Source organism: Dendrobium catenatum, unplaced genomic scaffold, assembly GCF_001605985.2.
Source record: "Dendrobium catenatum unplaced genomic scaffold, ASM160598v2 original_scaffold_165730, whole genome shotgun sequence".
Lineage (NCBI taxonomy): Eukaryota > Viridiplantae > Streptophyta > Magnoliopsida > Asparagales > Orchidaceae > Dendrobium > Dendrobium catenatum.
Window position 1 is genome coordinate 188905 of NW_021484154.1, and position 26719 is coordinate 215623.

Below are 26719 nucleotides of genomic sequence, written 5' to 3' on the forward strand. Positions count from 1 at the left end.
AATGACACCCTAAACTTGCTTACTTTGAGAAGAAGGATACAGATGGAGTGGCACTTGCGTAGAGACGAAAGAGGTTAGAAGCCGAGAAGAAGGGTGGAAAGAGCCCGCAGGATTTCTGGAGGGGATGAGAAAGAAGGGTGGAAAGAGTCCGCAGGATTTCCGGAGGGGATGAGAAAGAAGGGTGGAAAGAGCCAGCAGGATTTCCGAAGCAAACCCGCAGGTTATAGCTTTTCCAAAAATAATATTTCATTCAACTTTTTTAAAACATTACAATACCCCCCATATATATATATGTATGAAAGGGGAAGACCAAAAGACACATAACATAAATTATCACAAGAACCTAAGCATTAAACCTAAATGCTTTTCACGGAAAAACAGCCCAAGCCAAGGAACCGAAGTAGCCACCGCGGAAACCTAAATGCTTTTCACGGAAAAACAGCCCAAGCCAAGGAACCGAAGCAGCCACCGTGGGAGACAAGGAGGCCGCACGGAACCAAGGAGCCACAGCCACGGGAAAGAGCCCAGGCGCAGAAAACCAGCAGCCGGTCGGAATCCAAGGGGGCAAATGCACAAAAAGCCATGGTGAAATTCAAGGAGCCACACATGGGAAAATAAAACATCAATCTTGGGATTCCAAAAGCCCTTTTGGAACCCAAGAGACACCATAACTTAAAACATTAAAAACTATAATAAAAGTGCATTAAATAAAAAATAAATATGAGCTAAAACTTAGCTAATAATGAGATAATCTCTAGTCCAATAAATGAACTAAAAATCAGCTCATAAATGAGCTAAATTCCAGCTCAAAATTCTTTGAGCTTGAAGACTCGGGAGAGGCCAAAATTGATTTAATTTGGGCTTGAGTTGACCCCCCTTTGCCTACATCACCAAACCTCTTAGGAAATTCTAATTTCAGCAAACACATACTAACCCTAACCCTAACCCTAGGAAAATAGCTTACTTAAAGCATAAAAAATCATGCAAATCTCTAAACAGCCCCTCTTTTGAATTTTCCCTCATAATTCCTCTTAATTTACTCTCTAATTGCTGCTAGACCCCACCCCAAAAGGGGGTTGGGAGTTTGAGGCCGATCTTGTCTGCCTCTTGTAATAGGACCGGTTTAATAATACCCCCTCCCAAAGACCCACCTTATTCACAAGGTGGAAAGATGGCTACCTTCTCAATTTCCTCGTCATCACAAATGGTGAGAACCTAATTAGTCCTTAAATCTGTGCCCCACTGTATACCTCTCCTCACATTTGAAATAGAGCCCATTCGCCCTCTTCTTCTGTAACTCCGCTTCTGTGAGTTTCTTAAAGTTTTCCCTAAGTCTCCCTTCATACAGTCTTCTCCTTCTCCCTAAGAGTATCCGGTGTCAGCTCCTTGGCTGCCAAAAAAATGATGGTCATCCTTTACGAACCTCTTAAGCTGCTGCCTCCAGTCCCTCTCTCCAGGTGCCTCTGAACCTCCATTGACTGGGCTAGCTCTATAGCTTCTCCCAAATCACAAGGCCTTATTAGTCTAGCTGCCACCCGAATCTTTAGTTTGAGCCATTTTCTAAAGTTCCCCTCAAGTTTAGTCTCCGGAAGTCGGTTCAGTCGACTGGTCAAGTGCTCAAACTACTCATAGTACTCCACCACTATCCCTTCTGACGTCAGGGTGAATAATTGCTCATAGAAGTCCCATCTCCTACTGGTTTGAAAACTTTCCAACAAACAGTTCTTAAACTCCCTCCAAGTTCATATGGGTCACCCATATCCCTCCAAGTATCATGCCAATGCTTTCCCCTCCAAGCACATCATGAATGTAGTCAGTCTCACCTCCTTTATTAATCTATTGGCGATAAAGTACCTTTTCATTTTCTCAAAAATAGGCATATTCAGTTTCCTCACCCTTGGATCTCCACCGTTCCCCTTTCTTCCCCCATAATTTTCGATTCTCCAAGGGGGTGGTTCCCCCCAAGTGTCTCGATCATCCCTTCTATGCTCGTACCCAAACCTTTCGTCAAATTTTCATCTACGTTCAAATTCAACACCCCTTGTATCTTACTCAGCCCCTCTCCTTTCAAATTTATCTCCTATTCGATCATAATCAACTTCTCTCATTTCAAATTTAGCACCCCTTCGATCATAATTAGCCCTCCCCTTTCAATTTCCTTCCCTCTTTTCTCAAATTCAGCACCCGTTCATCCATGCCTGACTTCTCACGCCTCTACCCATTCCCTCTACCTAGCTCCACCCTAACAATAGGCTCTAAGGAAGGCATTATATCTTCTTCCTCCAGAATCTCCACCTCTTGTCTTCCCTTTGCATTATTGGATTAGTGTTTTCTCCACTTCCTTGGTTTGCATTATTGGATTAGTGTTTTCTCCACTTCCTTGGTTGTCAGCGGCTTTCATTGCCTCCGAAGACGTTGTTTTGGGTTGACCCTCGAGCAACGTCTTCAACATCTCCTCTAGGATGGGAAATTTTCCATCAGTCTTCTCGTGGATGGCTTAAATTTGACTTTTGAAATATGAAAATTGAGTTTGGAGATTTAAAATTTCAGACTTCAATTGTCTGATCTCTTCTTTCAACATTTCTACCTTTCTTCCTACTATAAGTACTCGGATTTAGGCTCCAATACAAAAAAAAAAAAGAACCTTTAATGCGAATCTAGCCTCCAAACCGCAAAAAAATATCAAATCGGAGAGGGAACACAATAGAAATCATCAAGTAAGTCTTATATTTTAGCCCAGGATACCGCTCTGATACCAATTTGATAGGTAATGCTTGTAAAAATAGAATAAATTCTTGGTCGAAATTGAATTTCAGTGAAGTGCAAACATTAATTGAGAAGAATGATATGAAATACTAGGAGAAAACCTTTTTAATCGATGAAATATGGAAGAAAACGAATAAGATTTAATGGATCTTCAATTGGAGAGGAAGATCCGTCTCTCTTAAATCTCTAGCCACCAGCTAGATCCCAAATCTCCTAGGAAATTCTAATTTCAGAAAACACATATCTAACCCTAACCCTAACCCTAGGAAAATAAACTACTTAAAGCATACAAAAATAATGCAAATCTCAAAAAAGCCCCTCTGTTGCATTTTCCCTCCTAGTCCCTTGTTGTTGCACCCCACCCCAAAAAAGGGGAGGAGGTTGGAGTTTGAGGCGTATCCTATTCGCCTCCTATAACAGGACCGATCTAACTGAGTGATAGGTATTTAGTTTTGGAATTTTTATTACTTTTGTTATAATATATTCCTCATTTTTCACTGGGATGGGCGGCTATAGGAGGTTTTAGATGGGATTTTGGCAGGGCATTGGGTGCGTGTGCAGAGATTTGTGCCCTGAGTGCATCGATGTGATCTTTTTCACGATCCAATAAAATTTCGAGCTATTTTGGTAGTGATTGAGGCATCCCAATGCTCGTGCTAACGACATATCCGTTATTCACCTCTCTCAATGCACTTGATTGATTGTGGAATATTTATTATAGAGGTCAACAACATGCATTTACCTTATTTAATTCTTTTATAGGATTTCCTATCAGTCGCTTTTGTGTTTGTGTTTGTGCGTGGTTGCTGCATCTTTATGGAATTCTGCTAAATACCTTTCTCATACATTTATTTTGGATACTAGCATAATGCCCTATTGCCCAGTAAATAAGATGGGTACAGATTAAAACTCGAAAGCAACCTGAAAGAAATAAGGTTAAGAATAATTGAGACATCTATTTGTTAAATAAGAATCATTGGCTTGCTAAAAGTTATCCGTTGTTAAATTATTAGAATTAATGAGTTCAAATATAATAATTTGGGTTGTTTTGTCTTAGTTAGAAATTACGTACCAATTTCATCCCATTTTATTGACCATGCGTTAAGAAGTGATTTGTCAATATCAAAACCAAGTACTGTTTCTTGCAATAACAAAAATTGAAAGTAAGATCATTTTGGTTTGCATACTTGTTTAAAGTTGAATAAAATGAGATTGTGAGATGAGCTTATTTTATGTATTCTGTAGTTTGTAATTACTAGTTGGAAAATGTCAAGTTAAATATGAGTAAGTTTGGATCAATTTAATTTTAATTATTTTGATTTCTATTCAACTTATACTTGATTCGAAATTGAAATTCAATTGAGAGGACTCAAAATCAAATTGACTCGAAACTTTTTATTTGGTTATGTATAAAAATCTAGAGTATACATATATAATTATTCTTTAAATATTTTATATTCTATAAAGTTCATAGTTTATCATATCATTTATATACATTACGGAATTACCTTTTGGTTAAAATTATTTGAGCAATCTAGATTAAACTTGAAATTGATTAGATATCAATTTTGATTCATTATTGAAAGTTGAAATATATGTGAAATTAGTTTATGCTAATTTAAGTTGAAATATATGTGAAATTAGTTTATGCTAATTTAAGTCGAGCTAAATTTGAGTTATTTCAAATTTTGAGTATTTTTAATGATTATTGTTGATGAAAATAAAAAGAGAAAATAGATGTTATGAAAAATTTTCAATTAAATGTGGGATGAATGGAAATTTAATATTTAACAGGTTCATGATCGTTATGAATTTGAGATGTTTGGAGAAGTGAAATGCTTTAAAATCTAATCACGTTGACCTTATGAATCATTCTCTATTTGCTTCTATTGTGTGCTTTATGTTCTATTAACTTTTGGCAAAGTCACCCATGTTTCTCTCCCATTCCACTTTTTGTCTTCACCTTGATTTTATGTATAGTGCATCATGAGTTTTTATTTATGCATGCCCAAAAAACCTAGTTAAAACCCATGTTCGAAAAATGATAGGCTTGCAAATTTCTAAAACTATCATTTTGTATGGATGCTTCGGAGTTTTATCACATTATTTTTATTATTATTAAATATATTGAATATCTTGCAATTCTGTTTAACTTATAACATGTTACATGTGAATGTCCATTTTTTCATTGCAAATACTGAAGATGACCATGCTGTCAAGCGTGTGTTAACATTATCTATGTTGCATGCCTTTTAAGGAAATATAATGTAAACTGAAATAGATGATTAAGGTTGCACCCATAGCTCATTTTCCAAGTCTTCCTTATATTTTCTTTTCAGTATATAAAAAAAGCGATTTTCATCTGTAGTTGTTGATCTGAACTTGTTGAATCAGAATGCCTGGACAAGGATTTGGCGAAGCTCGGAGAATTTCAAAGTTTTATCGAGCATTGGTCAGAGGGATTCTTGAATATGATGAGGTAAAGTGTTGGTGGAACAAAGTATTCATCTTATGATCCCATCCCTTGTCATATGCTTGTTTTGATGATAATCCTACTGAATCTACTGGTCATGGTAACTTTCTTGCATTTATGCTTCTGTTGTTTATATGTATGCTGGCGTAGGTGTTCCTTAGTTGCACTTCACTGCGAAAATTTTTGTGAAGGTTGCGCTTGAATTAGGGGTGTAAATGAGTCAAGTTGAGTCGAGTAGAGACACTATCGAGCTGAGCTCATTTACCTTATAGTGAGCTCGTTTAATGAGCTCAAACTCAACTCGTTGTATAAATATCAAGCTCGAGCTCGGCTCGATTACTTGATTGAAGCTTGTTTTCATCCAATGTTACCGTGAAAATGCAAAATCCAGCGAGAAGAAGAAGAAGAAGAAGAAGAAGAAGAAGAAGAAGAAGAAGAAGAAGAAGACGTCGACGTCGGGAAGGGTATGAAGAGGGAGACTTGCGTCAACGTTGATGTGGAAGAAGCTTGCGTTGTTTCTCAAAACTGGAATTAATTAATGGATGCAGACCTTTTTTTTCTTTATCAATTAATGCCACAGTTCCCCCCAAAAAAATAAAGTTAATGCTGCAGCTTTTTATTCTTTGAAAACATAATTTTAATATATATACATATTGAGCTAGCATTTATTAGGTTACATGCATTAATTATTTTAAACATTCAAATTTATAATAATTATTTAAAAATTCCTAATACTTATTCGAGCCGGCTCACGAGTCGAGCCCATCAAGCTCGAACTCAAGCTCGGTTAACAAACGAGCTCGAGTTTAAGCTCGAGCTCAAGCTCGCGGCTCAATAAGCTCTGCTCGTGAGCTCGTTATCGAGTCGAGTTCGAGACGGACCGCAAGCCACTCAGCTCACTTACTCCCCTAGCTTCAATTAAGATCTTCTAGGAATTCAGTCATCGGTGCATTCTAGGTTCATGGATTTTGCCCCAGCGTGTTGGCTTTTTATCCGGAAATATCAATTTTTATTATTTTCATCTTTATTTTCTAACTGCCTAATTCTTTGCTAGTACCAAATGTTGCATGTATTCACAAATTGATATCGTGGTTTCCTAAGTTTCATTTAGTTTTTGTTTTCAGATTGCTTTTGACATTGGTAAAACACTTGCGTGATCCTTTGTTAGTACCATCCTTGTCTTGTCCTAATAACGTACTATACTTTATCAGTGTGTTTTGTCTTGGGGCTTTTCTTTAGTTAAGAAATAAAATTATAATCAATCTTCCAGTACATGATGCATCACGTAGGGTTAGTTAGTGCACCTTGTAAACCTATAAAGAGATCGTGGATTCAGATATCTCTAGACAAGCCCTGTTTTCTAACCAGTTGGCACAAGCATTCCTTTTCATAAAAATGTGGGTAATCCTTATCTCTGTTTAGATGAATGAACCCTCTAATTATGGCTTTATTTGAGGCAGCTTAAAATTTTTATTTTTTGCTTTTGAAAACTCCTCTTTACGTAATGAGATTAAAAAAAAAGATTATTGGGATTCTTCCTTAGCTGAGTCTTTGGAAAGAGGGAGAGAGAATATGAGATAGAAATGTCACGACCCGGTTCGAAAAGCTCGCATAGGTGAGGCGGGAACGGATGTCGAACGGTAGACTAAAATATCCAATCTCTAAATTCATCATCATAATATTTGAAAGAGCCACTAAAACATTAAATTCGAAAACACATAAACATAAAATCATTAAGACTCATGTGGATACATTTCTTCCGGCGCGCCTCTACTATGATACACATTACCACCCCTTCTACTCATTATGATTTAAAATAATTATACCTGAAAAATTTTGAATAATTAACAGTAAGCCACAGCTTAGTAAGTAAAATATGCCTCTAGACTACAGTAATTCAAGACAGATGGAGTAATATGCTAAATGCCATTTTTCATTTAAACATATCATAAATTTTACTTCCTATAAACATAACATTAAACATACAAATAAATCATAAATTCATATTCTTTATATATATTTTTTCATATTCATTTTACATTCATTATATCAATATTCATAACTTTATCATTTCATATATATTACAACCGTCACAGGAGCCACCGTTTAGTACCATAAATGTACTCCTTTACCATTTACTTTTTCCACAACCTTTACCATTTTAACGTCCACGAGTACAACGTCCCCAGCTACTATTATAAGTAAGTGAGCTCCATCATTTCAACATGCACGTGCAATCACTCAATATATCAATCATATCATAATAATATATCATAATACTAAGCTCTATCATATACCTTATACAATAATATGATGAATCAATTAATATGCAAGATATGAAACATAGAATTATTTGAAATGTAGTAAAATGAACAAATTTGCAATAACAATTCAATAAAAATTGAAACGATACAATTACCATAATAAAGAAATATGTTTACTCACAGATTCGAGGGATTTTGTTTTCACAGTTGTTCTCATTCCTTCAAGATCACAACAAATAAACACCTATAAGAAAAATAATTTAATATTCATAGGTTAACGCTAATCATCTCAAACGTTATTATTCTATTCCTATCAAATTACCATAGGTTCTCTTTATCTCTCTCTCCCTCTCTCTAATTTAACACATAAAACATGTATATATTCTAAAAATTCATTTTTAATCCAATAATCTCTTTACCCTAACCTAAAATAATTTAAATTCATTTCTATTTTCGGTTTTATTTAAAAATCATATTTTTTTGGAAATTATAATTTCTTTAATTCCATCTGTAAGCATGTCGACATTCCCCTTTCACCTAATTAATAATTAGATTAATATAAACTAAATTATAATTAACTTAATTTTCGGATTTAAAATAAATTAAAATTACAAAAATGATATTTTGTGTAAAAACCCTAATCTATGTTATTAGAAACCTTACTATGATCATTTGAAACATTACATCTCAAGAAATTTCTTAAAAATTCAATAATATGAAAAAGCCCTAATTTCTAACTCAACATTTTTGGTGAAAAAAACTTCATTTCTATGCTTAGGATCATCTTCTAGACCTTCCCTATAAATCTTCTAAAGAAATGAGAAGTTTTTTACCAAACCCTAAATTTTTTTTTCAAGAAAAAGTCATGAAAAATAAGGAATAACTTGATTAGAAACTTACTATAATCTCCTTGAATCTCCATCTTCGATTTCCCCCAAGCCCGGCCGCCGGGGCCGCTCACCCACGCCTTGCTTCGCCTTGCCCGTCCGCCCCTTCTCCCTACGGTTTCGGCCGAACGAATGAGCGGATGAAATGAAGAGCGATCAGCCTCTTCATAAATTTAGGGAGTTAGGTTTTGCCAAAGTTCTCTTTTGCCCTCACTTGAACTATCTCGGCTTTAATACTTACTAAGGGTATTTTAGGTATTATGAGATTTCTAACATTTTTATCTCCCAAATTAAGCAAAATTAAATATAGGTTTTATATACCAATTTGCTCCAAATTTTGCGTAGAATTTCATAAAATTATTTTCGTCAAATTCCGACGACTTTGAAAAATTCACTTAAATCTGGTCGCGGCGCATTGAAAAGCGTGCGAGGTCTAAATTTGGCATTTTTCGGGTTTTATAAGAAAGGAGCTAATCAAGAGAGAAGGATCTGGTTAGAGACTTTACTTCAGAAGTGAGAGAGACCAAAATTGAGAGGAGAGAGAAAGAGGGGGAGTCTAGTTTTACTTACAACTGTTTATAATATTCATGAATGTCTTTTTTATATAAAAGCTTCCTCTATTTATAAGATAATGATTTCATTGTCTTACATAGTAATAAATAAGAAAGAAATCATGAAATATCATAAGTAATTTTTCCTAAATACAAATCTTTTATTAAGATTCTCTACATAAGATTCTTTAATGTGTCTTCATGAAAGATCCTTTTTAATTAAAGCAACTTTGTAACTCATTTATTGCACAATCAATTCAAATAAGGCAATGATGAGATGTTTATTTGGATGAAAAATTAGATAGTTATTTATTGCTTCAACTCCCATTAAGTGTGAAGTACTCTTCCTCAATGAGTTAGAATAAGATGTTCTTGCGTCCTGGGAGGTGGTGTTGTGGAACATGCTTGTGAACCTTTCCAGTACACCAAGAAGTGGACAAGTGTTATATTTTGGCGACATGGATGCAGTTGAAACCCATCATATAAAACCTATGTGTTAAGGGATGGCTAATCAATTAATGGATAATTTTAGGGCTTTTGGAGTTTGACATTACCATGTATCATGCAAGCTTATTAGACTAACAACTTAGATAATGGTCCCATGACACTAGTTATGGTAGTATTGGTAATATGGACCATAATGATAGAAGAGGCCAAATCGGTTTCAATAGTGTGCTTGGGCAAATCTTTAACTCTTGATCAGGCACTATCTCATACTTAATCTTTGTCAGTGCATCAAGTTCAGCATTAGACGCAGAATCTGGCTGAACAATCTTGCCCTCAAGCTTGGTTAATGGCCAAACTTAGGCTTGGGTATTTGACTATGCTCAAGCTCTAGCAATAGATTAGACTAAGGCTTCGTTTGGGATGACATTCTTACTGCTTCTTAAAGTAGTTTTTTAGTACATAAATTTTAACTTTTGTACTAGAAAGCTACTTTAAGAAGTAATAAAAAAACCGTCCCAAACGAAGCTTAAATCTCAGGTACAAGATCACGTTCAGTACAAATGAATTGTATATCATCATAAACATGGGTATGTGGGACTTTAGGACTAGACGAAACTATTTCTTTGGTTGGTGGAGGAAGCGACTTAGGCTTTAGTACATTATCATTTCTTGCAAGTTTTGTTGCATTTCTCTTGAGTGACGCTAACATACGTTGCATGCAGTTGAGAGAAAAAGACAGATCTAGATCAACCGTAAGAAATCAATCTATAAGTCCCATGCAATTGTTTGGCTCTGTGTGACAGGATGAATAATCGTTTACATAGTCACCATATGGCTTGTAATGATAAGGATATTTAACAAATAATGTATATGATTTATCCATATCTTCAATAGAAGTGCAGTGATCATAGCCTCATAAGTATCATGTGTGGGAGAACATTAACTTTGGTTTGGCCGCAATTTGGTAGGACTTACCAGTTTTGTTCTAGCTGCATTGGCTCTGGGTTGTTCTTATTAAGACCTACTCGAATGCTGCACCGGAATAAAGACTTACCTAAACCAAGTCAAGGGGACCAACCACATTATTGTCACGTCATCATAAACAAAAAATTATTCATAAGAGGGCTAGACTAAGCAGGGATTCCTAAGGGCCATATCCGTGCAAGTTAATAAGATATATATTTTTTAATTACTAGAAAGAAATTCTATGAGGTCGTTGATTTCATCCTTGCTAAACCTGAAATAAGTTCCGCATAAAGCCTTAAGATCATAATAAATCCACTATCAATGATCAGCCAATTTAGCTTACATGCAATGCCACATATTCTAATTCTTTGATGACTTTATGCTTCCTTTGCTTCCATCCATTTTTCCTCGCTTAGTTGTTCTAAAAGTAATTTTGATTTAGATGAAAAATGTGCAGAAAATTTTGCATCTGCATCTTCTCTATGATTTCATCAGCATATGGATGGATTCATAGAATAACTCTTATTTCTGTGAGTAAGGTTTGTGTATTTTGTGAGCACAGATTATTACTATTGTACCAAACAAACCCTAGGTGAAGGGAAGAAACCTTAAAATTTTTTTTTAAGCACATCAAAATTTTGGTTCGAATCTGGTTTGGAGTTTCTTTTGGCAGAAAATATCAAAATCAACATTGTACTATTTAATTCAATAGCGTATGTTTTAATTCATTATCTTTCGTAACTCCATAATGCAGATTTTGATTGAGCAACCCATCGGTGTGGTGCAATATCCAGGAGTGGCCAAAGGGCTATACGTTGCTTCCTCATCTGGTTATTTATTTCCCTTTCTCTTCACCTTCTCTTTTTCTCCCACGTTGTTTATCTCTCATTTCTGAAGAAGTTCAGATGCAAATTATAACGTGGCCAGGAGGCTCTAGGAGTCCTCACAGAAAGTTCACTACTCGTAGTATCTCTATCAAAAAAAAAAAAAAAAAGGATGCATCATTTATTTTTTTGTTTCTTCCATCCTTTGCTTTTTACTTACTTTTTGACACTTGTAGAAATCCTATCTTTATTTCTTCCATGCTTTATGTAATTTTTACTAGGGAAACCGGCTTTGAGCAAAGTCCAAGTCCTTGAGAGAGATACACAGCAAAATAGAACAGTGGTGCAGGTACACATCCTAATAGTTTATTTTGGTATCATTGATCTTCATTTCTCATAGTCACACTGATTATTCTTCTTAAACAATGTATCTAGTGCAGTTAAGAACTTAAGATATATATATACTTTTAATGTAAAATGTCAAAACGTGTTTACTTGATTATGAATTTCATTTCTTAATTTTTATACGAATGCCTTTTCCTTGTGACATATTAACTTTTTAAATAATATGATTTTAGAAAATGCTGATGTGAAAGACCAATGTTGTTTAAGACCAGAAAATCTGAAACACATTCCTCTATGAATATATCATATGGTGAAAGCCATCAATTTTGAAATAATAATTTTCAAAACTGAGCTATCTCAGATTGATGACAGGAGTTATGCCAGAAAATAAAATAATCAGGTAATTATCAACGGGCGTGTTTTATTCATGCCAGCTTGACCATTGTTTAAGAAAAAGTGTCACAGGAAGGGGGGAGACGAAACCTGTCCAGTCTGGTGAAGATATCATTCTCTCAATTGTTAGATCAAGTAAAACACGAAGAAAGATCAATCAATGAAAGAAGTTGATAATTTAATATAGGTTAGATGGTGATTTATGTAATACCCCACAGTACCCCTAAATAGTATAATTGAGTGTAACATGCATCACATAATCATTTATCATTTCAAAAACATTTAATACAACTTTTCTTTTTAGAAGTTCATATAAAACATTCAACCATAAGTCCATTTATATATCAACGGAAGCATCTTCCAAATTAAAACTTCAATAAACACATTTACAGAACCACTAAGGAAGCCCAAACAAATCTTAAAGAAGTACAACATGTAAACTGCTTGCTAACCTCAAAAGTAGACTTCAAATGTAGAATAAACATTAACATAAAATGTAAATACTTGTAGATTAGTCTTCTTCCATCTTTTCCTTTCCCTTTCCTGTAACAACAACCAATAATAAACTACTGGTGAGCTGTGAGACTCCATAAGTGATGCAACTTGAAGTAACATTTAAATTGCATGATTATAAAATTCAGAATATTGAAAATATAAATAAAGTTAGACTACTTGAGCAAACTTCATAAATTCTCATTTGACATTACCTAGAAATTCTTTTTACATCTATACTGAATATCAATTTTACTCATTAAAAGATTTGGCTACTCATTCATAAACATATTCAATGGAGCCCAGGTAAACCTGACATTATCGTCATTAAATTACATAGAAGTCCCTTTAGCCCCACTTACCAAACAGTTTAATATATGGGGACCCTTTTGCCCCACTTGCATTGGTAAGTTATATTTAAATATTTAGCCAAACTTTACTTTTAAATTGATATTCAATACACCTTTCATATTTATTATCCATACTAGACTTGTTGCAAGCTTTCTTATCCATTCATTGTATAACTTGAATATGCACATAATAAGTAAAGAAAATGATCTCTTTCCAAAACAATATCAATAAAGAAAATGTTTAAATGAACATAATAAACCTTGATTTAAACTCACATAATTAATTTATGTAAGAGGTTAATCATACTTGAAAACTTAGACTATGAATATCCTTTAAAAAAAGGAAACTAACTAGTAGTGCTTATTTTCTTTAAATTCATGTAATATCAATTTTACAAAAGTTTTCTTTAGACTTTAAATTAATTGCATTACTTACTTTCTTGTCGAGACGTCCACTCCAATTCCCTACTACACCTTCTTCTACGATTATAAGTAACTTCAAAACCTCCCTTCTGCATATAATCAATGAATCCTAAAAAATATAATTGATATGCTTGCTTTAGAAACTATTATCAACTTTACAAAAATCTAAAAGACAACTACAACATCATCATACTAACAATTTGCTTACCTCTTTCGTCTTCCCTCAATTTCCTTCTTTCTTTTGTCTTCTATTATATCGCTACTCTTCCTTTTGATTCTTGTTCCAAATCCTTCCAAGCACTATTGTTCATTGAAAATTTCTGTGCATGCCAAACCTCTCCAATGCACAGTGGAAATGCCGAATTCTTCGACCTATTCCTGCTACAGAAACTGTGCCGAAATTCTCCTAGGCATTTTCCTCTAGGTTTCCTGCACTTTTGTAATTTCTGCTCTCACGGAAATTTCGGCTCTAACTGTTGTTTCTGTACAGGAATTCCTTGTCTGAACCAAAATTCCTAGCCAACTCTGCTACAAAAATCAACCTTACCGAATCCCCCCATTGCACTATGCCCATATCTTCTTCAGAGCAGAGTAATATGCCAATTCTTCATATAGGAAAATCTGTACTGTTTCCGCTCTAGTGCTCCTGCCCACCTTCGTTTCACACGCAACAAAAATTCTCCCCCTAACCGCTGCTTGAAGGACCGTATGGAATAGTAGATTACGGTATTTCTCTAATATTTGCTAATGCTTATCCTTTCCCATTCATCTGAACCGTTGCATGCATTGTTTGGGAGTGGCTGAGTGTAAGCATATATTAATTAATATAATATTAGTTCTAGTGGAGTACGGGAATCTTATTAGAGGCCTAATTAACATAACTTATTTTTAGATTAATAGTAGTATAAACATTAACCATAGTTTATTAATATTAACAGTAACTTTTAATTACTTAATTCTTTAACAATAACCTATTAATTAATAGAACAAGAATTTATTTGTTACCAATAATTAATTGCTAAACATAATTAGAATTTAATTAATAAAAACAAATTTTGTAAACATACCTGAAATTTAGGTTATTACAATTTCGTGCAATTCAGATGTCTTTCATCCTTAAAAAAAAAGAATGATTTATCTGTATCAAGTAGTTCTATCCATAAAAATGATTTATCTTGATCGTAAGGGCCAGAAATAATAGTCAAAGAAAGGTCTTGATAAGGATGGCCTAGACAAAAATGTATATTGATCAAGAATCTACCAATCAAGGAGGAAAAACAGTAACAAAATTGAGAATCTTACCAGAAATCATACCTCCCAAACCCGCCTGCATTAAGATTAATCTATTCCTTGATTTAGAAACTCCAATTGATTTAGAATGCTCGGAGAAGCATCAACCAGTTTGGAAATTTAAAGATAGATATTATCTAACTTTCTAACATCTATCCCTTTTTAACTTTATTTCTTGTAACTAATGTACCTAAATTTACATACATTTCATGTTCTAATGTTCATACAACAACAAGTCTTTATCCTACCATGTGAGGTCAGTTACATGATCCCTTTTCTCCATTGTATTTTGTTAAGAGTCAAATTCTTATCTAAATCTAATAAATAAAAGTCATTTCAAATATTTTCTAACCAAGTCTTTTTAGGTCTACCTCTACCTTTCTTAAATAAGTCAAATCTAATACATCTACTTTCCTAATTGAGTCATCGGAAGGCCGCCGTTTTTTCTAACCAAACCATCTAAGGCTACTCTATCTAATCTTATCTTCCACTGGAGCTGCTCCAACCTTTTCACGTATATGCTCATTTTGTATTGTTTTTAAGAGTAAAGCCACTCATCTACTTGAGCATCCTTATCTTTGCAACACTTAACTTAATATTATGCTTCTCTTTTAATGGCCAACATTCTGCACCATAAAGCATTGCAGGTCTCACCACCATCTTATAAAATTTTCCCTTAAGTTTAAGTGGTACTTTTCTATCACACAACAAACCCGAAGCATTCCTCCACTTCAACCATCCAACTTGAATTCTACTAATAAAATCCCCATCTATTTCACCATCACTCTGCACAATAGACTCAAGATATCTAATACGAGTATACTTATTAACGACTTGATCGTTCAAAGTCACAAACCCACCACTAGATATATTACTATTAAAATTATACTCCATGTATTCAGTTTTAGATCTACTCAAACGAAAACCTTTAGACTCTAAGGTTGACCTCCATAATTTGAGTTTACCTTCAACTCCCTCTCTAGTCTTATCAACAAGAAGGATATCATCAGCAAAAAGCATACACCAAGGTACAACCTCTTGCAAATGTCTAGTGAGAACATCCATGACTAAAACAAAAAGATATGGGCTTAAGGTTGATCCTTGATGTAATCCAACTGAAATAGGAAAATACTTGGTCAAATCACCTTGTGTTCACTCACATTGTGTTTGAACACAAGCAACAGCTCCTGCATATATATCTTTAATGACTTGAATATAAGCATTATTAAATACCCCCCCCCCCCTGCTTTTTTTTTTTCTCATGTTCTAATATTCAAGAGGAAAAAAAAAAAACCTTCACAAGATAGAGAAGAAAGCATTAAGGGGAATGGAAAGCAAAACCCCTAGAGAAAAAGCAAAGGAAGAAAGGATAGAAGATAATTAATGGTTTGTTTTGTTACAGATGAATAAGACTTGGAGTGATCTATAGCACCATATTAAATTCTAATGCCTTCCAGTAACTTCAAAAATAAAAATTCTTTTCCTTACATAGACATAGAAACTCGATGCTTAAAAAAAGGCTGATTAGAGAGCATTGGATTTAGCAAACAGGGAGTGGAAATATTCCATTTTCCAGTAAAGAAAAGTAGTTATTTCTTATTCTTGTAGGTAGTGATCTTTTAATGACACCTTAAAGTTGTTTATTAGCTCGTTTTTCCACAACGTCGCCAATACATGGAAGTAGAGATTGTAAAGAAGACCTCAGAGTCCACCAGAAAGAATGAAGCAGCCCACAGCCATAGAATTCTCAACCGAGCCCACAGCCATAAAATTCAATGCCTTTTCTGTTTGCCATATTAACATTTTCTATTTTTTTTTTTTTCACTGTTCTTAATACAGCTTACATATGGAAGGCAACGCGGGAATATTATTAAGTTGTCTGGAAAGTTCGAATATTATTAAGTTGTCTGGAAAGTTCCTTCCCAGACTTGAAAAGAATGAGAGTTTTATTTTGAATGTGAATGTGTGTTTTCTAAAAAAATGTTTCGAGTCACATCTATCTAGTCTAATCTAATCAATATCCTATTTGATCTCTATATCACATATCGTATCTTTCCTAATAATAACATTCTTTCTTTAATTAATGTGAAGACATAATTTGAAAATAATTAGCTCTTCGCTAAGTATTAAAAGATTAAAATTAATTTTAATTATTAAATATTTAATGGGAAAATAGAAGAATGTCTACTACCTTTATAATATAATATTTGAAAATGAAGTTCTTTTATTGTATTGTAAGTTCTTTTATGCCTTCATTAAGAAGAGAAAAGAGTTAATATATTGTCCTTTTAAATTAACCCCATGCAACATGGCACCTAATATCTAGAATATTAAAACTGTTAAATATTTTTTAAATTATTATATAATGCTTAATCTCTCTCTCTCTCTCTCTCTCTCTCTCTCTCTATATATATATATATATATATATATATATATATATATATATACTTCCTCGCATTTCATGGGTTATTTACTTGTGTAATGTAACCCAAGCACAAGCAATCTTGTTATTTTAAATATGCCCGCAGTTTCTGTTTTTGGCTTATCATATATAGTTAAAAATCTTATTAGGGTTCTTATGGATGCTTAATACTTTATCTTTTTTCTTTCATATGTGATTCACTCTTTTAGGCTTAAAGCCATGAGTAATCTGAGGTGAAATGCCACATTGTCCTTATTTTTAAATTTGAAATGCTTTTTCTTCCCCAAGACTGATTTGATAGGTTGTTGCTCAAATATAGAATGTATATGCAGAATATAGTCAACCTTTCTTTTGTTTGACATGTGCGAAGGAGCTTATTGATTGTTACATTTGACTTGCCATTTTGTAATGCTCATCCATTGTGCTTGTTTCTACTTATGATTTTGCTCTTTATAATCACTGATTTGTAAGTTACGTTGTGTTTTATTTACTATGATATGTGATGAACTACATAATAGTTCATTTCATTTTTTCCTGTTAATTCTGAGCTTTTCTTTTCTATTTAAGTGGTGTATGATTTTCTTGATCAAAGGTAACTAATATTTTTCTATTTTGATGCCATACTTCATTCTATTTTCCCGACGAACTGATTGGCATTATAACTTTCATTTTATTATTTTCCAACCCTCTATTGTGGACATTTAACAGGTTGAGATTCATTCTGGGCGCCCACATCAAATTCGTATTCATCTTGCATTCATAGGACATCCACTTGTAGGCAAGTTAAAAGTATTCTATTTTTTCTAACTTTATGTGATTGAACCAGTTTTTTAATGAACACGTCATTAGAAACTTATCCATGAAAGGTCCATTTTAGTTCTTTCAAATAAGGAATTCACATTGAGCGTTTTTGCTACAAATATTGTTACTAAGAAGTATTGACTTTGAAATGAGCAAATCAATTTACTGCAGATATTTCTATTTATTTTTGGCAATTGCAGTTGATATTTTTGTTTTGTTTAAGTAGTTTTGTAAGATTTGAATAATACTTTTTTTTTAGTTGTAAATTTTCTCTAGTAAAGCTTACCCAAGAAAGCTATCTATTTGGGAGTAAAATAGCATTGAGGGTCAAAATTTAAATCTAAAATTATATGTTATATGTTTGACGGGTACATACAATTAACATTGAAGGATTAGAAAGGAATGCATGAAATATAAGTAACATGAAACATTGATCAAGAATGAATGGACATTTTTTTAAAGCAAAACAAATTTTATTATCTGTCAATGAAATAATGCAACATGAATCAATTGCATGCCGTTGCTAAATGAGATAACCAAAAACAAAATACCAGTCAAGGCTATCAGGTATCAATTGAACCAACTTCAAGAAGAGAAAAAATCTCAAGGGCCTTATTAAAAATGTCTAACTTGAAAGTCTGATATATTTTGCAGAGTAAATGGACAAAGTTTTATAAGATAAATCAATAATGATAACATACAATAATACTAAATATTTGTCCAATTCATTTAAAAATTCAGAGATATTTATAAGCAAAATTGTAAATGCACAAGATTAGAAGTATAAGCAATATAAATCATTATAGAACAAAGTATATGCCCTTATAAGTATTATTGATTCCTTAATTTTATAGTTATAATTTCTTACATGTTCAAATAATTCAAATTTTTCTATTTTGGTTTTTTTTCGTCTTCTCTGAAATTGTGAAATTTGAAGAATTTACCAATTGATTACATGAGAAATGGCTGATTTATTAAACGGAGATAAGGAAGTGGTTGGAGCTTATTGGAAATTCAAAATGAAGAAGAAAAAATATCGATTTGGAAAAATCAAAATGTAATCAAGTAACAATGTACTTGAGGAGATTGCCTTTTGTTATCAACATATGTTGGTTTGAAGTCTCATAATCCGTAATGACAGATTTTGATTTAAAGCAAAACACACAAAAGATTGATGCAGTACATTTTTTTCTTCGCTGAATTGCGTTTTCTTTGATCTCCATGGAATGTATGCTAGCATTGTAATGTTAATATATTTAATCTCTTCACTGAAATCCTTTTTTTGTCACATAAAAAGGCGGCCTTCCGACGACCCAGTTAGGAGAGTAGAGGTATTAGATTTGACTTGTGTTAAGAAAGGTAGGGGTAGACCTAAAAAGACTTGGTTAGAAAATATTAGGAATGACCTTTCTTTATTAGATTTAAACGAGAATTTGACTTTTAATAGGACACAATGGAGAAAAAGGATTCATGTAGCCGACCCCACGTAGTGGGATAAAGGCTTGATGTTGTTGTTGTACTGACATTCTTCAATAATATTCTTATTTTTTACCCAATTTATTCCACTATAAATGCTCAAAATTTGATTAAAAATGTCAGTTTTCAATGTTGAATAATCATAGTTTTTCTATTGGAACAGGAGATCCTCTTTATCAGGGTGGTGGGCAACCAAACTTACTTGAAACTGAAACTATAGAGGACAGTTTTGCTGAAGACGGGTATGACCATCCATTATTTATTTTGATAATTATTTAGCTAGTTGTATATACAGCAGTTGGCTTAAATCTTTGAGGAGATGATTATTCTTCAGTGATTTAGGCCATGTTTGGATTTTAAATTTTCTTTTTATTTTCCATTTTTTTCATCCATAACAAAAATACGTTTGTATGCTTTACTTATTTCCTGTTTTTTAGGAGCACAGAATAATATATATGTTTGGGAATAAGAAATGATAATAAATAAATCTATATTAATTATTTAATCCATAATTAACAACATCTAAGTACTAGATTTTTTTTTTCTCATTTTGTTTCGTTTTATTAATTTTTTATGCCGGACTTCTTAAGGTTCTAGGATTCCTAATTTAGCAAAATAATGTAATAGACGAAAGAGCAAAAATTGGATATGAAATTTGCAGTTTTAAATACCACTAATTAAAACAATATCTGGTCCTCTTTTGATGTCAACTCGAAACTATGATAAATTGACACCAAATAAAAATTTTATAATCATGCCAATGAAAAAAGTTTAGCAAAAAATTGAAACCACCATAAACCATAGGTCAATAAAGATTCACGTCGCAAACGAGAAATCCTATTGTAATGAATTTGATTGAAATAATTAATGCTTACAAAAATCAACATTGAATGATATGTAGGAAAAAAGAAAAGAGATCACTAATCTTTGAGGATTCATGCCTAATGTTAATACATGGAGATGACTTACCTCAAAAATTAGTTTTAGCTAGTGTTTTGAAAATTGGATCGAATTGGCTAGTTTGACCGTAAACTAGTCAAGTTATCGGTCCGATTTGGTTCGAGAACCAAGTTCATGTTGAACTTGTTTGAACAACCGGTTCAACTGAAAAATCGTCAAATTGATCCTGGTTTTATAGAATCGATCGGTTCTACTATTACTACAACAACAACAACAAACCTTTATCGCACTATGCGCCGTCGGCTACTTGAATCCTTTTTCTCCATTGTATCCTGTTAAAAGTCAAATTCTTATTTAAATCTAATAAAAATGCCATTTCTAATATTTTCTATCCAAGGCTTTTTAGGTCTATCTTTCTTAACATAGGCCAAATCCATTATATCTACTCTTCTAATCGTGTCATCAAAAGGCCAACGTTTTGTGTGTCCAAACCATCTAAGGCGACTCTTTAATTTTATCTGCCACTAGAGCTACTCCAACCTTTTCACATACATACTTGTTTCGCTTTTTGTCTCTAAGAGTGAAGCCACTCATCCACCTCATCTCTACAACATTTAACTATTGACCTCAATTCTAATGTCGGGGTCGAATTGACTGTATGCGGTAAGTTTTAAAAGCGGAATAGCGGCCGACACGCGTTGACCAAAAACCTAAATCACCGAAACGGCCTTCATTCGTGAAACAAAGTGCTAGAGCATTCGGGGCAGCTAACATAGCTAAGATCAACACTCATATTAGCCGAGGTTGTCAACAACAACATCAAGCCTTTATCCCACTACACGGGGTTGGCTACATGAATCCTTTTCCTCCATTGTGTCCGATTAAAGGTCAAATTCTCTTTTAAATCTAAAAAAGAAAGGTCATTTCTAATATTTTCTAACCAAGTCTTTTTAGGTCTGTCTCTACCTTTCTTAACTTAAGTCAAATCTATTATCTCTACTCTCCTAACCGGGTCATCGGAAGGCCACTGTTTTTATGTGACCAAACCATCTAAGGCGACTCTCTCTAAGGGCATCTCCAACCGAACGGCAAACACTTGTTTGCCGTTCTCGCTTTGCTCCAACCGATCGCCATTTTTGCCGCCATTTGATCGCGGATGAACAGTGTGACGTCAATATTGGCGTCGCACTGTTCATCTCCGCCATTTTTTTGTTTACCTGCTTTCCCAACTTGAATTCTACTAATAATATCCCCATCCATTTTACCTTCACTTTGAACAATAGATTCAAGATATCTAAAACTTGTGCTTTTGTTAATGACTTGATCGCCCAAAGTCACAATCCCCTCACTAAGTCTATTATACTAAAATTACACTCCATATATTCCATTTTAGATCCACTCAAGTGAAAACCTTTAGACTCTAAGGTTGATCTCCATAATTCAAGTTTACCTTCAACTCCCTTTCTAGTCTTATCAACAAGAAGAATATCATCAACAAAAAGCATACACCAAGGTACATCCTCTTATCGATGTCTAGTGAGAACATCCATGACTAAAGCAAAAAGATATAGGCTTAAGGTTGATCCTTGATGTAACTCAACTGAAATAGGGAAATACTTGGTCAAACCACCTTGTGTTTGAACACAAGTAATTAGGGGTGTCAATTTTGGGTCACGGTCGGGTTCGGGTCGAATCGGGAATTGACCTTGCACTATTCCGATTCGAGTCAACCCGACCCGTTTTTACAAATCCCATAGCCACTATAGACCTGATAACAATCAATTCTTCCAATAACACTGCTCTGATACCACTAAATTGTGACGCCCCAAGTTCTGACTTGGAAGAATTATTCAGTCGATCCTTTAAGTCAATATTCTACCAGAGCTATCTATAGTCATCAATCAGTGATAAATAGTATAACAAAATCTATAATTTAAAACATCAATATACATATTTCTATTCATTCTCAAAAGTTCATTTACAATACTCAGGATCTACATATTAATCACATGTAATCTATCCTGTCCTGAGTACAAAAAAAATCACTATAACAAAAGGACAAAAACCTGAAGATTAAAAACCTGAAGATTCCTGATCAACCTCAATCTCCTGCTCCCTTGCCCTGACCTGAAAATATTAACCACATATAATGAACTTCAAAAGCCCAACAGGTCACCTAATACCTACAACTGAAATCAAAGCACGGTACGGAAGCAATATGCATGTCAATCAGTCAAATTATAGCAGTCAGTTACACATGATCATTGAGTCAATGCATAGACAGAAATCAATGCATAAACGGTAATCAGTACAATAATAGAAATCAATACAGGAACATGTGAAGCCATCATTATCAGTGGAAGAATCAATAAATAGTATAAAAGTTCGTAAAGCTCAATGAATCAATACGTGTATCAAATCTCTGCAGTAGTCGTCGTATCTATAACACCAGTCAATTTAGTAGACAAATCATCGTATCTAAAATTTCAATCAAATCATAAAAAAAAAATTCGTATCGTAATACCAATCAAATCAGTCAATAAATCATTATGTCAATAATATCAATCATATAAAGAGAATTCATCGGTTCAATAATACCAGTCGGTATAAAACGTCAAATCAGTACTATCGTTCGTGATTGTTGAAATCAAAGCAATGAAATAAAATCAATCAATGCCGTAGAATCGTATCAAAACATACATTTGTAATTTAGTTATCCAATATCACGTGCTCAGTGAATCACATGCAATCCAATAATCTATATCACGTGTTCAATGAATCACATGTCACTTTTTCAGTATATCACGTGCATAATGTCAGTACAATGAATCAGTAGTATTAGTGCCTGTATCAGTATCAGTAACAATCCAGTAACATGAACAATAATGCTAGGATAGTAAAATCATGCAGAAACAGTAAATCTATACAATAACAATAAGAACAGTAATTAAACACATGTACTTCAGTAATCATACTCAACAGCATACTCAACAGGTAAAAGTCATGGCTATTACGGTATTTTTCAGTTTTATATCAGTTTCAGTATCTTATATCTTGTATCCGTTGACTCAGTAAAAAGAGTCGTAACTCTTTGCCAGTCGGTACAGTAATCATTTCCTTATAACTCCCGTCAGTAATCACATGATCAGTAGAGGATAACACCAAATCGTATTTAAAGAAAAGCCCGTCGGCCTACCATCATGTACAGGTCAATCAGTCTCCAACCAACGGTTCAACCAATCTTTACTTGTCTTTCAGTAATATAACAGTATTTCAATCATATATTCATATTCATATACACCTCTTTAATGCATTGCAATCAACAAATACGATTTAACTCAATCGAAGAAAATCCTTAAAATATCGTACAAACGACAGAAATCCTAAACATGATTAAAATACACAGTTTCAGAAAATTACTAAATTACTAGAAATCAGATAAAACATTATTTCAAGACTTTACTTGTACTGAAGGAATATTTTTCAACATCCGGATAATTTTGTATTCGATAAAAATTTAAAATAATTCAAAATATTCTATGAAAAATTTCCAGAAAATACTCAAAACGTGCAAAATCATCATTTCTATAACATACCAAAAGTTATGCGGTAAAAGTTTCGTCAATACAAAGATATGTAAGAATTTCGGTAACGGAAACACAAAACTGAGCAGAAAAATACCAAAATTCAATATCTTCGAAATCAGAAATAGGATTCGGATTCCTTACTTCGAGACAAACAAATCTTTCAACTGCGTCGACGGGTGAAAATCGCTCCGCGGCCTCCGAAACCGTAGCATTTTCCTTCTCTTCCTTATCTTTCTCTCTCCAGCTTTCTCTCTCTTAAAAAATATCTCAAAATTTCTATTTAATGAACTGGATCGTCCCGACGATGTCTTTCGTTCGTCCTGGGACAAAACTCTCTGGACAAAAATCATACAAGCGAAAATTAATTCCAGTTTCTTTCGTCCCTCGACGATGCTCTCGGGAGAAATTTCGTCTCGGATGATCTCAGGTTCGTACGGACGAACCTGTACTTTATTCAGTTCGTACAGGCACTTCGTACATACTAACCATATAGATTTTCTTCAATTCGTCATGTACTAAAGTCAGTTCTTACGGACTAACAACACTAAAAAAATGAACTTCTGAAGAGTTTTACAATTTACCCACCTTAAGAAAAATGTCGTCCCCGACATTTCCCTTAAGTGTTCGAATGCAAAATCGATACAAAACAAATCCATCCAATCAAAATTCAAATCAAATCGAATTAAAATCAAAACTCGTCGAAAATCATACAGTCATACAGTTCATTCAATCACATGTCATTCACTATGCATTATATGTCATGTCAATCAGTTAGTCAAATAATCTTACCAGTAGAACTTTCAGGTCGTGGTTGATCTTTATAATGCTGTAAACTGTATACACGTGGCATCACTGGAGTAGGTGCAGTAGGTCGTAGTGCAACGGTCTCCCTCTGACTATCACTAATAGGTCTATCATTTGTCCTGTTTGTTGATCTTTCATTATATGCTCTTGAGCCAACAGTCCTCTGTCCTACAGTATGTCCAGGTCCAAACTGTCCTGTACCAGAATCAGTTCTTCCTCCAAATCCTTTCTAAGGACAGTCTGCTACTCTATGTCCTTGCTGTCCACAGCGAAAACATTGTCCCGTCAATAAATAGCACTGACCTGCATGTCGTCGACCACAATGAATGCACTCGCTGTAGCTGCTAGAAGATGCTACCGATGCATATCCCTTTAACTCACTATACTTGCTTTTCTTGTCTCTATCTATTTCTCTACTCGGTTCATGTCTACTCTTCTTGGTGACTTCATATCTCGATACTGGTGTTGCCAAATCAATTTCTATCAGTCTGGCCCGATCTACCAACTCAAAAAACTCATGAATCCGTAACGGTACTAGCGGATGTCATAACTCTCTGTTCAATCCTTGCAGAAATCTATAGCATTTTTCTTCAGCAGTGGGGATCAAATGAGAAGCATATCGAGCAAGTGCAGTAAACTCGGCCTCATACTGCATCACTGTCTTGCGTCCTTGCTCCAATTTGATGAAAGCTTCTTGCATTTGTCGTCGGGCTGATGGAGGTACAAACCACATCCGGAACACTAGTGAACTCGTCCCATGTTATCTCAGCATTTGTCTTCCCTTGAAATTTCTCTCTGCTGTCCAATCCACCATCTCTCTGTTTCTTCTTCAAACAGATATACAGCCAAGGCACCTTTCGACTTTTCGGACATTGCATGTTGTAAAAAATCTTTGCTATCCTCATTATCCAATCTTTAGCAGCCTGAGGTCCTTCAGCTCCTTTGAACAACAGAGACTTCAACTTATGAAATGTCTGTACATGCTTATCTGTTTCTTCTTCTTTACTTCCACTCAACTTACTCTGTGTGTCACCCATGACTTGTGCTATAACAGTAGCCAACTGCTTCATACTTTTTGAGGGTACTGGAGCTGCACTGTGTTGCTCATTTGGCACACTTGACTCTACATTATTCATTTAACTTTTCACTTGCACAGTTCAGTATAGTCTGAAGGATACACACATGCAACTATGTATGCAAAATGATGCACTTGAAACTACCCATTCTACCCAACTCTCAATTAAATCTTATAGCCCTGATAACAATCAATTCTTCCAATAACACTGCTCTGATACCACTAAATTGTGACGCCCCTAAGGTCCAACTTGGAAGAACTATTCAGTCGATCTTTTAAGTCAATCTTCTACCAGAGCTATCTATAGTCATCAATCAGTGATAAACAGTCTAACAAAATCTATAATTTAAAACATCAATCTACATATTTCTATTCATTCTCAAAAGTTCATTTACAATACTCAGGATCTACACATTAATCACATGTAATCTATCATGTCATGAGTACAAAAAGAATCACTATAACAAAAGGACAAACCTGAAGATTCCTGATCAATCTCAATCTCCTGCTCCCTTGCCCTGACCTGAAAATATTAACCACATATAATGAGCTTCAAAAGCCCAGCAGGTCACCTAATACTTACAACTGAAATCAAAGTATGGTACGGAAGCAATATACATGTCAATCAGTCAAATCATAGCAGTCAGTTACATATGATCATTGAGTCAATGCATAAACAGAAATCAATGCATAAACAGTAATCAGTACAATAACAGAAATCAATACAGGAACATGTGAAGCCATCATTATCAGTGGAAGAATCAATAAATAGTATAAAAGTTCGTAAAGCTCAATGAATCAATACGTGTATCAAATCTCTACAGTAGTCGCCGTATGTATAACACCAATCAATTCTGTAGACAAATCATCGTATCTAAAATCTCAGTCAATTCATAAAAAAAATCTTCGTATCGGTAATACCAATCAAAATTAATAAATCATAATGTCAATAATATCAATCGTATAAAAAGAATTCATCGTTTCAATAATACCAGTTGGTATAAAACATCAAATTAATACTATCGTTCGTGATTGTTGAAATCAAATCAATGAAATAAAATCAATCAATGTCGTAGAATCGTATCAAAACGTACATTTGTAATTTAGTTATCCAATATCACGTGCTCAGTAAATCACATGCTCAGCGAATCACATGCAATCCAATAATCTATATCACGTGTTC

General features: G+C 34.0%; 1 protein-coding gene across 2 annotated transcripts in view; it reads left to right on the top strand.

Moving 5' to 3' along the window:
• LOC110098188 (RNA pseudouridine synthase 5) overlaps window positions 1–19412 on the top strand; it is a gene marked incomplete at its 3' end in the record, with an annotated part of 41440 nt that extends 22028 nt beyond the window's left edge. For both annotated transcript variants that reach the window (XM_020824923.2, XM_020824924.2), the window contains 5 exon segments: window positions 5161–5245; window positions 11109–11184; window positions 11460–11527; window positions 17602–17671; window positions 19334–19412. In XM_020824923.2, the coding sequence (XP_020680582.1) occupies window positions 5161–5245; window positions 11109–11184; window positions 11460–11527; window positions 17602–17671; window positions 19334–19412 (378 nt within the window).
• Between the last annotated feature and the right edge of the window lie 7307 nt (window positions 19413–26719).